The sequence below is a fragment of the Stegostoma tigrinum genome, chromosome 12 (assembly GCF_030684315.1).
Source record: "Stegostoma tigrinum isolate sSteTig4 chromosome 12, sSteTig4.hap1, whole genome shotgun sequence".
Classification (NCBI taxonomy): domain Eukaryota; kingdom Metazoa; phylum Chordata; class Chondrichthyes; order Orectolobiformes; family Stegostomatidae; genus Stegostoma; species Stegostoma tigrinum.
In genome coordinates this window covers 24,450,542-24,465,816 of record NC_081365.1, presented here as the reverse complement: position 1 = coordinate 24,465,816, position 15,275 = coordinate 24,450,542, and the positions used below count along the sequence as shown (strand labels likewise).

The window sequence follows — 15,275 nt, the reverse complement described above, 5'->3', positions numbered from 1 at the left end:
AAAATGGTAGCCTGAAAACTGTCGCATCGCCACTTGCATAGCAAGAAATTCAACTGTGGCAGGGCAGCTCTTTTCAGGAAAAGGAATAAAAATTGAAATTGTATCCTTCATTTGAAGGTTTGCTTTGTCATGGTCATTTAATATACTTCTATCAAGTTGTTATACAAGTCCATACCCCTATGAAGGATACGCACCATTTAACATACTGCGATGAAAATGGTTTTCCTTAAGCATGTCAATTAGTAAAACATGCAATAGTGGCATAGGATATGGTGACTTACTGTTCAACAAAATACGAAACTGTGACAGGTGTTTGTGATTTAAACAGAGATGGCCTTGACAAATTGATGTGGATTATACAGGGTCTCAATCTCATTTCTCCTAATCATACTAATTTCTGACAGTGAAACCAGTGATTACTCGAAACTTTTGCATGCCAAGCATCACTCAGCAAGACACAAAGGGCAACATTTTTGAAATTCCATGGCATCGAGGGAGGCTGTTTTGATGTGAGCTTCCCGTGGATAGACACTTTTTTATTCAGCCACCAGGAAATAAAAGTGCAAAGTCTTAGCGAAATTCTTAAAGGAATAATATATGCATAAGAAAGTTTGACTAGCCTTTTTCTTATAATTATTTAGAAATGCAATGCAATCATATTAAAATGTGGCGTTTTGCTTGGGCATCATCATTATGAAAACAGTGCATAACTAAGTTAAGACTGTCCTGGGTAGCAGCAGCAGCATATTATACTCAGTTTGAAAGGGAGAAGATTCAATCCAAGACGAGTATTTTAAATGCAAATATGGACAATTCTGCAGATATGAGAGTTGAGCTAGTTTGATGTGGAAAGTCTTTTTGGGGTCTGGGATGGGGGTGAGGGCAGAGGTGTGGGGGCAGGTGTAGCACTTCCTGCAGTTGTAGGGAAAAGTGCCGGGTGAAGTGGGGCTGGAGGGGAGTGTGGAGAGGACAAGGAGTCATGGAGAGAATGGTCCCTCTGGAAAGCAGACAAGGGAAAAATGTCTTTGGCAGTGGGGTTGGATTGCAGTTGGCGGAAGTGTTGGAGGATGATGTGTTGGATCCAGAAGTTGGAGGGGGTGCAAGGGATGAGTTGCGGGAAATGCGGGAGACACGGTCGAGGGTGTTCTCGACCACTGAGCAGGGTAAGTTGCGGTCCTTGAAAAACGAGGGCATCTGAGATGCCTCATCCTGGGAGCAGATGTGGTGTAGGCGAAGGAATTGGGAATAGGAGACGGCATTTTGGCAGGAAGGTGGGTGGGACGAGGTGTATTCCAGGTAGCTGTGGGAGTTGGTGGGTGTGAAATGGATCTCGGTTTCTAGGTGGTTGCTGGAGATGGAGACAGAAAGGTCCAGGAAGGAGAGACAGGTATTCGAGATAGTCCAGGTGAACTTAAGATTGGTGTCCTAAACCCCACCTCTTCCTCCATTACATTAATGACTGTATTGGGGCTGCCTCGTGTACCTGCAAGGAGTTCGAACAGTTCATCCACTTCACCAGCACCTTCCACGCCAACCATAAGTTCACCTGAACCATCTCTAATACCTCTCTCTCCTTCCTGAACCTCTCTGTCTCCATCTCCGGCAACCACCTAGAAACCGATATCCATTTCAAGCCCACCGACTGCCAAAGCTACCTGGAATACACCTCCTCCCACCCACCTTCCTGCAAAAAATTCCATCCCCTATTCCCAATTCCTTCGCCTCCGCCGCATCTGCTCCCAGGATGAGGCATTCCACTCCCGTACATCTCAGATGTCCTCGTTTTTCAAAGACCACAACTTCCCCCCTCACTGGTCGAGAACCCCTCGACCGTGTCTCCCACATTTCCCGCAACTCATCCCTCACACCCGCTCCCCACAATGACAACCAAAACAGAATCCCCCTCGTTCTCATGTACCACCCCACCAACCTCCAGATCCAACACATCATCTTCCGACACTTCCGCCATCTGCAATCCGACCCTGCCACCAAAGACATTTTTCCCTCTGCAACCTTATCCGTTTTCTGGAGGGACCATTCTCTCTGTGACTCCCTTGTCTGCTCCACACTCCCCTCCAGCCTCAACTCACCCGGCACTTTTCCCTGCAACTGCAGGAAGTGCTACATCTGCCCCCACACCTCCTCCCTCACCCCCATCCCAGGCCCCAACATGACTTTCCACATCAAACAGATGTTCACCTGCACATCTGTCAATGTTACATACTGCATCTGCTGTACCCGTTGTGGCCTCCTCTACATCGGGGAAACCAAACGGAGGCTTGGGGCCCACTTTGCACAACACCTATGCTCGGTTCGCACTAAACAACTGCACCTCGCAGTCGTGAACCATTTCGACTCCCTCTCCCATTCCGCAGACGACATGCCGACCCTGGACCTCCTGCAGTGCCACAACGATTCTACCTGAAGGTTGCAGGAACAGCAACTCATATTCCGCTTGGGAACCCTGCAGCCCAATGGTATCAATGTGGACTGCACAAGCTTCAAAATATCCCCTCCCCCTACTGCATCCCAAAACAAGCTCAGCTCGTTCCTGCCTCCTGAACCTGTCCTTGCTCCCAAATATCCCCTCCTCCCACCTTAAGCCCCACCCCCATCAACCTACTAACCTCATCCCGACCCCTTGACCTGTCTGTCCTCCCTATCTCCTCCCTACCTCCCCACCTGCACTCACCTTTGCTGGCGGGGATTCTTTGACCAGGCTGTCTCCTCTCCATCTATCTTCTCCTTTATCCATCTTCTATCCATCCCTGTCTCTCCCTATTTATTTCAGATCCCCCTTCCCCTCCCCCATTTCTGAAGAATGGTCCAGGCCCGAAACCTCAGTCTTCCTGCTCCTCTGATGCTGCTTGGCCTGCTGTGTTCATCCAGCTCTACACCATGTTACCTCATTTATTGAGTTTGAAAGGCTTTTTTTTTCAGAACATATGTGTCCTTCTCAGTATGAGTGAGCACTTGAGCATGACTTACAATTGAGTGCAGGAGTTAAGTGTCTCGAGGATATTGGTGGAGGAGGGAGTGGTGGTGTTTCGTTGAATTTTTGTCTCAACAATGTAGGTGATTGTTGAGAATTACAGTCTTGAAAGTGAAAATAAGGCCTGCAGTTTGTGTTCAAGTCTCCAGTCTGTTTTTTCTGTTTGCGTAAATAGCTTATTATGAGGTTGCTGCTAGAGCATTAAGAAAGGGAAACGATGCAAGGAAGTGTAATGTCTAGTGATGTGATGGTGATTTTAATGAATATCTTAATTAATTATAAGATGGCAGTTTGGATGATGTGTTACAGCTGCAACATGCAGGAACTGCTGAACACCAAGGCGAACTGTAGTGATCACATTAGTAGTATGAGTTTGCAGCTCAAGCGACTTTGGATTGGAGTTGGGGATCTGGAATCTGAACTGCAGACATTGTACTCCACTGGGGAGGGGAAAGTTACCCCGAAACCTTGGTACAGGAGACAAACATATACATTACATTAGGTAATTCAAAATTGGTCTGCGATCTAGGAGGGCAGGTATTGGGCTCAAAGAGATCTCGTGGAAGAACTCAGTCCCTGCAATTCTGCAACAGTAGCAAGGTTCTTGCAAGGTGTGTGGTTGAGAGTTGCATCCTTAGGACTGATGATTGAGCTGACGATGACTTTGTGGTACATGGAGCTATTCAAGTAGAGGGAGGAAATAGGAATATGGCAGGAGTAGGGGACAATGTAATCGGGAGGAAGAAGCTGTTTTCTGCAGCTGTGAGCCTGGGACACAAAGGTTGTGCTTTCCACCTAGTGCCATGGTTAAGGGCATTGCCTCAGGGCTGGAGGTGAACTTGTATTGGGAGGGGAGGGATCCAGTTGTTGTTGTCCACTTTGGTGCCAACTACATTGAAAGGACTGGAAAGAAAGTTCTGCTGAAAGACTTTGAACAGTTAGGAGCTAAACTCAAATGCAAGGCTTCCAAACGTGTAATCTCAGGATTATTACCTGTTCCACTGGGAAATTGAGTAAGGGCAAATAAAATAAAGAAATTAAGAGTGTGGCCTGAAAATTAGTGTGAGGTTAATGAGTTTTGATTCCTGAGACACTGGTGTCAGTCCTGGGGTAGAAAAGAACTGTTCCAGTTTGACAACTTTACTTGAACCGTGCTGAGACCAGTGTCTGGACGAATTAAACGAAGACCATAGCGAGGGCTGTAAACTAATTTGGGGGAAGAAAGTGTTTGGCAGGAGGAAATGTAGGCTTGCAAATCAAAAGGGTAAAGCAGCATTACAGGGCAACTATCTTAAATATTTTGATACCCAGAGGGGACCAAAAAAGGTGAAGAATATGCAAGTATAAAACAAAGTAGCAAATAGGGACAAAGAGGGACCAAAAGATAATTAGGAAAAATTAATGACTGTTTACTTCAATGCACGTACTATTCAGATTAAAATACGTGAATTAATGGCAAAAATAGAGATAAATAAATATGGTCTTATGGCTATTACAGATACAAAGTTGGGAACTGAACAGTCAAGGATATGTGACCTTTTGAAGGGTCAGGCAGGAATTGAAGGGTGGTAGGGTGGCTTTGTTAGTCCAAGGTGGAATTAGTACATTAACCAGAAATGATCTCGGATTGAATGATGTTTATCTTTATGGGTGGTGGCAAGGATTAAAAAGGGGAAGAACACATAGGTGGGAGTAATAGTCGATAGGATCCCTAACATTAGCCATTCTGTAGTATTCAGAATAACTCAGAAAGTAATGAGGACATGTTATGAAGGCAGTACATTAATAGTCGGCCACTTTGATCTTCACGTAGATCGGAAAAACAAAGCTAGCAGAAGCAGACATGAGAATGAATTCACGTCATGAATTTGGAATAGATTTCTGGAACGATATGTGGTGGATATAACCAGGGATCGGGCAATTTTAGACCTTATAGTGGGTAATGAGGCAGGTGTAATAAATAATCCAAAGTAAAAGGTTCCCTAGAGAACAGTAATCATAGCATTTTAGAATTTAGCGTTCAGTTTGTGAGTGAGAAACTTGAGTTGTACCAAACTTAAATAAGGGTAATTCCATTGGAATGCCACTTGAGTTGGCTGGAGTGGACTGAGAAAGGGGTTTAACAGAAAAATGGTTGATAAACAGCACCAGACTTTTATAAAAGATCTTGTCTCACAGCAACGATATAAACGATTGAGGAAGAAGCTTTCTAGGAAGGGGATAAAGCAACCAGGGTTACCCAGAGAAATTAAGGATGTGTCAAGTTGAAATTTAAAATAAAATAATGTGGTAGGGATTAGTGCTAAATCAAATGATTGGGAAAATTTTAAAACTCGACAATGTCCGAAAAAGTGACAAAATAAACAATGAATGCAACTTATATAAAAATGGACTGTTAGTGCTTCTTCAAATATATATAAAGGAAGAGAGAGTCAACATTGAGCATTGGGCCCTTAGCAAACAAGGCTGGGGAAATAATTGGGAACGAGAAAATGGCAAAGAGCTAGGCAAATACTCTGCATCAATCGTCACAGAAGAGGATATTAATAGCATTTCAGATAGTGGGCAGGGAAGAAATTAACCCACTAGAGAAAAAGCACGAGAGAGATGAATGGGGGAAAAGCATTAGGCCTCTGGAACTTGAGGATTGCATCCGAGGACTTTAAAGGAAGTAACTACAGAGATAATGGCTATACTGTTAGTAATCTTCCAAAATCTTTAGATTCTTGAACTAGAGGATTGGATAACTGCCAATGTAGCACCCTTCTTCAAAAAAGGCAGCTGACAAAAGAATCGCAGATGCTGTAAATCAGAAACAGAAACAGAAATTGCTGGAAAAGCACAACAGGTCAACCTGATACCTGGTTAGATCCACAACGTATCATTCCAGAAATCTATTCCAAATTCATGAAGAGAATTCATTCTCATGCCTGCCTTTGCTAGCTTTGTTTTTCCAATCTACATGAAGATCAAAGTGACCGATTATTAATGTACTATCTTCTTAACATGTCCTCATTATTTCCTGAGTTATTGTGAATCCTGCAGAATGGCTAATGTTAGGGATCCTATAGACTATTACTGATTTCTCTCCAGAGAAATCAGAGTTAATGTTTCAGTTCAAGTGACCCTTCCTCAGAACTGACTAAAGGCCATTTATCTTAACAGCTGTTATAATACATAGAACATAGAACATAGAACGATACAGTGCAGAACAGGCCCTTTAGCCCTCGATGTTGCGCCCACCAGTGAACTAATCTAAGCCTAACCCCTACACTATCCCATCGTCATCCACATTGTTATCCAAGGACTGTTTAAATGTCCCTAATGTGGCTGAGTTAACTACATTGGCAAGCAGGACGTTCCACGCCCTTACCACTCTCTGAGTAAAGAACCTGCCTCTGACATCTGTCTTAAATCTATCACCCCTCAATTTGCAGCTATTCCCCCTCGTACAAGCCGACATCATCATCCTAGAAAAAAGACTCTCACTGTCCACCCTATCTAATCCTCTGATCATCCTGTATGTCTCTATTAAATCCCCTCTTAGCCTTCTTCTCTCCAATGAGAACAGACCTAAGTCCCTGAGCCTTTCCTCAGAGGACTTGCGCTCCAGACCCGGCAACATCCTGATAAATCTCCTCTGCACCTTTTCCCAATGCTTCCACATCCTTCCTGTAATGAGGCGACCAGAATTGCACACAATATTCCAAGTGAGGCTGCACTAGCGTTTTGTACAGCTGCAGCATTACATCATGGCTCCAGAACCTAATCCCTCTACCAATAAAACCTAACACACCGTAAGCCTTCTTAACAGCACTATCAACCTGGGTGGCAACTTTCAGGCATCTATGTACATGGACACCAAGATCCCTCTGCACATCTACACTACCAAGAATCTTTCCATTGACCCGGTATTCTGCCTTCCTATTATTCTTCCTCACATTTATCTGCATTGAACTCCATTTGCCACCTTTCAGCCCAATTCTGCAGTTTATCCAAGTCTCCCTGCAACATTCTTCTACACTGTCCACCACTTCACCGACTTTAGTGTCATCTGCAAACTTACTAACCCATCCACCTATGCCTGCGTCCAAGTCATTTATAAAGATGACAAACAGCAGTTGTCCCAAAACAGATCTTTGAGGCACACCACTAGTAACCTTACTCCAGGCTGAATAATTTCTATCAACCACCACTCGTTGCCTTCTTACAGAAAGCCAGTTTCTCATCCAAGCTGCTAAATCCCCCTCAATCCCATACCTCCGCGTTTTCTCCAATAGCCTACCATGTGGAACCTTATCAAAGGCTTTACTGAAGTACATGTACACCACATCAACTGCCCTACCCTCATCCACATGCTTGGTCACCTTCTCAAAAAACTCAACGAAGTTTGTGAGACACCACCTGCCCTTGACGAATCCATGTTGACTATCTCCAATCAAATTGTTGCTTGCTAGATGATTATAAATCCTATCTGTTATAATCCTTTCCAAAACTTTTCCTACAACAGACGTAAGGCAGTTGTTGGTTAAATGTTTGAGTCTATTATAAAGCATATTATAATCCTATAAAGTATTATAACAGCAGACCACATGTGGATTAGAAACCTACATTTTTATCAGAAATCATCAATATGGCTTCATGGAGGGGAAATCATGTCTGACAAACTTATTATGGTTCACTGAGGAGGTAACAAGCTGGATAGTTAAAGGAGATGCAGTAGATGTAATAGGTTTGGATTTCCAAAATTCATTCATTGCGAAGCCATACATAAGGCTCCTTAATAAGATAAGAGGCAATGATAATGGAATAGTATTTTAGTATTAATAGAGGACTGGCTAATTAGTAGAAGACAGTGAATTGGATAAGGAGAGCATTTTCAGGATAGTGACCTGTAACTAGTAGAGTGCCACAAGGATCCGTGCTGGGGCCACAATTAGTTGCAATGTTTATTAATAACTTGGACGACAGAACTGAATGTACTATTGCCAGTTTTGCTGATGACAAAAAAAAAGGTAATGCAAGTAGCAAGGATGACATAAGGAGTCTACAAAGGGACATAGACAGGTTAAGTGAGTGGGCAAAAACTTGGTAGATTGAATGTTACGTGGGTGAACACAACGTTGGGCACTTTGGCAGGAAGAATAAAAGGACTGAATATTATTTAAATGGGGAAAGAGTGCAAAAACTTGTCAATCAGAGTGATTTAGATGTCCTATACATTAATCACAAAAAGCTAACATAAAAGTTCAGCAATTAATAGGGACGGCACGTGAACATTGGCCTTTATTGCAAAGGGAATGCAGTATAAAAACAGGGAGGTATAGCTAGAAATATGTAAGGCAGTGGTTAGACTATATCTGGAATGCTGCAAACAGTTCTGCTCCACTTGTCTAAGGAAAGATATACTGGCGTTGGAGGAAGTCCAGATAAAGGGCACTAGGTTGATCCCTATGGAGGAATTTTGTTACAAGGAGAGGTTGAATAGGTCGGCCTTGTCTTCATTGGTGTTTAGGAGAATGAGAAGACATTTGTTGATACATACAAGATTCTTATTAGGTTTGAAAGGATAGATGCGGAGAGGTTCTTTCCTCTTTTCGGTTGGTCGAGGACAAGAGGACCTAATTTCAATGTAAGGAGTTGTCTATTTAAGACAGAGGTGAGGAGGAATTTTTTTCTCTCAGAGAGTGGTCAATCTGTGAAATTCTTTGCTGCAGAGAACTGTCAAAGCTGGTTAGATATTCAAGTCTCAGATGGACAGATTTTTATTCAGGAAGAGAATCACGGGGTCTGGACAAAAGGTAGGAAAGTGGTGTTGGAGATTATCAGGTAAACTATGATGTTGTTGAATAGCAGAGTAGACTAGATGGATTGAATGGCCAACTTCTGCTCTTATATCTTATGGTTTTTACAGGCTCAGATGGATTTCTTTAATTCATTTGCAGGATGTGCATGTCTCATTAGCTAGACCACCATTTATTTCCCATCACTAGTTGCTATTGAGGAGGTGTTGGAAACTGCCTCCTTGAGCCACTGCAGTCTAGCTGATGTGAGTTGACCCATAGAGCCATTAGGGCAGGAATTCCAGGATTTTGACCCGGTGACAATGGGGGAATGTTGATTTATTTCGAAGTCTGCATGGTGAGTAGTTTCAAGGGAGCTTTCAGGTGGCGGTGTTTCCATGTATCTGCTGTTCCTGTCTTTCTAGATGGTGGTGGTCATGGGTTTGGGAGGCGCTGTCTAAGGAGCCTTGTGAATTTCATCCTAGGGTTATAAAAAGAGTGGCTAATGAGCCAATAGATGCATTAGTGTTAAATTTCCAAAATTCCTAGGTTCCATTGGAATTAAATGGAACAAATATAACCCCACATTCAAGAAGGAAGAGAGGCACATAACAAGAAATTAAAGGCCAGTTCACTTGATATTTGTTGTGGAGAAGGTGTTAGATTTAATCATTAAAAAGATTATAGCTGTACATTTAGAAAATCTCAAGGTAAGTCAGGAAGAGTCAACATGGTTTCATCAAAGGGAAAATATATTTACCCAATTTATAGGTGTTCTTTAAAGGAGTAACATGTGCTGTGTTGTACTTGGATTTCCAGAACACATTTCATAAGATGCCACCTGGAAGGTTATTGAGGAAGATGAAAGCTTGTGGTTTAGTGGATAACAAATTAACATGGATAGAAGATTGGCTATTGGCAGAAAACAGACAGTATGCATAAATAGATCTTTGTTGGTTTTGCAGGATATGATAAAGTAGAGTGTGAGGGCCACACAATGTGTATGTGGGGGCGTCAAGATTTTACAATTTACATCAACAACTTAGATGTGGAGAGTGAAGGCATGATAGCTAAATTTCCCTCGCAATAAACTAAAGCATTCCATGTTAACTTTCCTAATTGAGTACCATATCTATATACTGACCTTTTGCAATTCATGCAGTAGTTCACTCAGATCCCTCTGCATCTCGGGGCACTGCAACCTCTTGCTATTTAGATAATGAGCTTCTTCTTTATTCTCCCTGCCAAAACAGATAATTTCACATTTTCTCACAGTATATTCCATTTGCTAGAACTTTGCCCACTGACAACAATTTTTTCTTTCCAGCATCGTGATGTCTTCTTCACAACTTACTTTCCCAACTTGCCTTTGTATGATCAGCAATTTGAACAATTTTACATTCAAGACCTTTATCCGAGCCATTTATTTAAATTGTGTACAGTTGAGGTCCCAGTGCTGCTTGATGTGACAGAATAATCTTACAGTTTATCAACCAGAAAATGACATGTTCATGCCTGCTGTATGTTTCCTGTTCACTAGTCAAGCTTCTATCTATGGCATCATTACCCCTATACCATCAACTTTTATTTTTTGCAACAACCTTTGATGTGGCACCTTATCAAACATCTTCTGTAAATCTCAGTACAGAGTATCCACCCTTTTCCAATTACCTACAGAACACATTGCTTGCTCAAAGAACTTCAACTATTCAGTTAAAAAATTATTTCCCTTTCATAAACCTCCATTTGCTCGATTGATTTGGATGTTTCTAAGCACTCCACTGCGATGTCATTATTAACACTTTGTGAAATCTTCCCTAGGACAGATGTCAAACTGACTGGCTATATTTACCTGCTCCTGTCTCCCTCTACTTTTGAATAAAGGAGCTACACTTGCCATTTTCCAATCTAATGGAACCTTTTCCAAATGTAGGGAATTTGGAAAATTAAAATTAGTGTCTCCATAATTTAGAACATATAACATAGAATTCACTCACTTCTTTTACCAGCCTCGACTCGACATATTCCTCCATCGATCTGCTCAGTACCTCCCCTTGGTGATTTTGTAATATTGTTGAGTTCCTTTTCTTTCCATTTCATTGTAGCTATATCCAGGATATTACTTACATCCTCAACATTGAAGAATGATATAACATATCTGTTCAATTCATTTTTCAACTGCTTATTAAGAGAGAAAAGTGGCCTGTAACACTTTGAAATACTCTTCTTCAAAAGATGGTGGAAACAGAGGTTTTGGATATTTTTAAGTTAGAGATAAACAGATTCTTGGTAATCAAGGGGGTGAAAGGTTATCGGGGTAGGCAGAAATATGGAGTAATCAGATTCGGCATAATCTTCTCAAATGACAGATCTCAATTGAGGACCTGGGTACTCCTGCCCATAATTTGTCTATTCACTTCTGACTTGATGGAGGGAGGCTATAGATCAGCAGCTGAAGATCCTTGGGCCTAGGGGACTGCGCCGACTAACTCCTGAAAAGAGAAGTTAATTGGATGCCAACGACCACAGCCATCTACTGGAGCAGAAATTTCTCCGATTCCCGTTGACTTGAGTTTTTCTGGGAATCCAAATTGCCACGCTTGGTCAACTGTGTCTTGATGTCAAGGCTGTAACCCTCACCTTCGGAATTTCACCCTTTTGGCAATGTTTGGACAAAACTTGTACCGAGGTTTGAAGTTATTACAGTCCTGGTGGAATACAACTGATGATGAATGAGACATAATGGGAACTGCAGATGCTGGAGAATCCAAGATAACAAAGTGTGAGGCTGGATGAACACAGCAGGACAAGCAGCATCTCAGGAGCATAAAAGCTGACATTTCGGGCCTAGACCCTTCATCAGAGAGCCATGAGCAGGTTTTTGGTGATTAGGTGCCACTTGATAGTGCTGTCAATAACACTTTTTGTTACTTTGGTGATTATTGAGATTAGAATAAGGAGGTGGTAGTTGGTCATATCGGCTTATTCCCACTTTTATGTGGACGAAACACATCTGATCAATTTTTTCCTAGTTTTTGTCAAGTAGATGCCAATGCTGTATCTGCAGTTGTACAACTGGATTGGAGCCTATGGAAGGCTAGCTAGATGTACAAGACTCAGTACCACACAATGTGACTGGCATCATCAATGACAAATTTGACAAAATTGTCTATCCTAACAAATAACCCACTTGTCCTTGATGGTATGTATCTGTGGGCACTTGACTGGGGGCTGTAGCAAATTTCTTCAGCAGAGCCCTTGAAGGAACAGGAGGAAAGAAGTTCAGAGCAGTAACCACTTCTAAAACTTGGCCTGCAGACAATCTTACATGTTTCAGCAGATTGCAGCTATCTGCCGCCATCTGATGCCTAACCCTGACTATCATGAGGCTTATCTTACTTGGTTAGAATGGACTCCTGTGAGTTGTACCTTTCTATTCACTCATGTCTCATCTGGACCGGTAGGTCGATGCAGAGGCGGCTGTTGATACTCCTGCTGGCGTACTCCCTGCATCTATTTTCCACACCTAGTGTTGTTGGACGCTGCTGGCCATCGTGAACCACATCCAAGATGCAAATTAAAACCACATGAACAGAGTACTTCAGTGTACCCTCATGATTTTCTGTTACATGCAAAAGTCACAAATTGCAGCCAATTTCCAACATGCTATCAACTTCTGCACTTGTAACTCCCAGCTTCTCCCAAACTCATACATTTCTATGTGTTAAAACTTACCCCAAAGCAATAGAGAGTTCAAAGAAAGGGAATGTAGTTTCAGGAGGATTGCAAAGATTTTCAGGATGGTACTGTTGGGGCTGGTGGTGATGATGTTTTAATGATGACGATAGTGATGATGATGATGAAGATGGTGGTGATGAATGTTTTAAATTGGAGGTTTTTGGGTCCAGAGAGGGGATTGGGATCCTAGCAGGATATAGGATGAGTTGAAGTTCATTAGGCTTTGAGGATAGGAAGCTGGCCAAGGTTCTATTGGAGATCCTTGAGTCTGGAGATGACAACAGAATGGACAAAGTTTTCATCAGTGAATGGACTAAGTTTGGATCAGGTGGCAATAGTATTTTATTACATTTTTACCAGGTCTCAATCTGCTGCCTTTGAAATTGGAATTTCATTTAGGATTTTTTCATAGGAATGTTCATAGGAAAACTAAATGCTCTTACCTTACAACTTGCATACTGTTCGTTCATTTATTTTACGTAATCTAAACTAGTTGCACATATGAAATTATGCCGTGTGTTAGAGAAATGTTTTTCACTCTGCCAGTGGCATATGTTAGGTGGTACATGTTGCATGATTATAATCCCTAGGTCATGGTAGATATTGGAGTTTAAAAATGTCACCACTGTTCATAGGAACATGAGGAAGATTTATTGGACTGTCCAGTAATGCAGAACTTGAAAGAGTGACATCCTATTTGCATTTGAAATATATCTTTAGAAGACACTTTATCGTAACATGTGATCTGTGAATATTGTATGGTTCACAAGCTACAAGACTTGACAAAGACTGTAACTGCTGTTTTTTAAGTTAACTGAAGCTTCTTTTTAAAATCTTTTTCAGTTTCCAAATTGTTACTACAGGAAGCTGATCCAAATTTCTCTGGTCTTGCACCTTCATGGGTTTATAATGAAAATGGTAGGTTTACCATCTATTGCTGCTTCTATTACAGCCTAATCACTGCCAGCACTCCTAGTTGAAACACTTGCTGGCATTATTTGATGCATTATTTATATATAGCAGACCAATAACCAAAAAGTACATAGGCAACAGAAGCCATTTCAAAGCATGGTTGGAATTAAATCCCGCCCATCATATGAGGAAACATGGTGACCAAGCCTACTTAATCACAGCAGAGGCTGTGTGTCAGTCTGTCAGTGTTGGGAAGACCACGACAGTGGAGCTGGGAGGTGGGAAAGGGCTGATGTACAAAGCAAGCTAATTGACAGAAATTATCCCCACACCTTGAAGTTTGGCAATAGCTTGGAGATTTCTTGTGAATTGCACCCTCTGTTTACAGAAGATGGCAGAGCAAGGCCAATTGTATTGGGAAGCAGTCTATCCAATAGAAAGGTCCCTCTTTGTTAACCACACATTGCCCAATTGAGGAAACCAGCATTTGGAAAGACAGGGGACTACTGAAATAACCTAAGAATGGTTAATACTAATTAGCATTCCCCATTACATCACTTCTTAAGGACAGAACAAGAGAGTATGAAGGATTTTGAAGGAGTCAGATCAAAAACCAGGTCCTCCCACCAGCCTCTGTAATAATATGTACCATATCCTTATAACATGTAAATACTTGCAGAAGTGCCATAAACTGTATGTTGTTTACTACAAGATACTCATGTAGTTAGACAAGAAAGTGCCAATCTTCATTTATAGTAGATCACATGGACTGTTGACTATGAAAATATTGACTAGAAAATATTGAGGGCAGTGTATTCAATATGGTGTTTAGTATCACCATACAACATGGTGAGCAATGGAGCCGATATGAAGATTTGTTTTAACTTTATTCTAAATATTAATCATCAGTGTATAGGACTGAAGACTGATTGACCCACACATGCTGCTCAGTGAGTATGACGTTCATCACTAGATACCTGAAGATCTGATGAACCCTAGAAAGAAAATCTTGCGGCAACACTCAACACTGATGCACGTTTCAAAGGACAACAGCAAGCATTTTTGGAATGATAAGAGGTGCACTGGAACAGTGGAAATCTGCAGCTCCAAGCCTTCGGTGCAAGCTGGTTTGCAAAGTGGTGAACTATGGGAGCTGTCCGTGACCGTGTTGAACTGGTCGGCAAACAGCCATCAGGGATTGCATTAGTCAAAAAATAAAAACCCCTGGACAAAAGGGAAACCTTAAATGGCACAACAATTCAGGCTGGAAGGTCAAGAATTTCAATAAATTGAGTTACAGTTCAGCTTGAATGTCACTGCCATAGTGCACACAAAAAAATAGAAGTAACAGCTACAAGGCAGAAACTCAAAATCTGGGATCAGAGAGTCTGGGATATCACAAACTCACCAGTTAAAATTACATAACACTGGGCAAATTGAAAATTTGAGCAGTCTTATTCTAATAAGGAATTTTTTTGGGAGTCTTCAGTTAATCTACAATAAAGGGAAAACCTTCCACTTTAGCCACAAAATGCAGGAAAACCCTCCATTACAGCAAAGTACAGAAGAACCAGCTGTACTGAAAAATAAAGATCTTCAAAGCAGTTAAAGTATCCAACCATATTTGAGAATTGGTCTTCAGAAAAAGTACTGCCAGGAAGCTTTCACATCAGAAACGAGCATAATAGTACACAATATTGTGTATCCTGGAGAAAACAATTCTTGAAGTATAAACATAATTTTGAATTGGATGCTGCCGGGAGCTGATCGAGTAAGTACACTTCTGTGTATCACGGGAGTGTAGCAGACGTTATAGCTCAGTGGGATGTCAGAGAACCAACAGATAAAAT

General features: G+C 41.7%; 1 protein-coding gene across 5 annotated transcripts in view; it reads left to right on the top strand.

The window, feature by feature from the left end:
• The window catches only part of eva1c (eva-1 homolog C (C. elegans)), a 141,812-nt gene that overhangs the window by 113,037 nt on the left and 13,500 nt on the right, over positions 1 to 15,275 (top strand). For 4 of the 5 annotated variants that reach the window (XM_048540116.2, XM_048540119.2, XM_048540118.2 and 1 more), the window contains exon 7: positions 13,357 to 13,431. The exons of the other annotated variant lie outside the window; for it this stretch is intronic. In XM_048540116.2, coding sequence (XP_048396073.1) covers positions 13,357 to 13,431 — 75 coding nt within the window. The remainder of the gene's footprint in view (positions 1 to 13,356; positions 13,432 to 15,275) is intronic. 5 annotated transcript variants of the gene reach the window in all.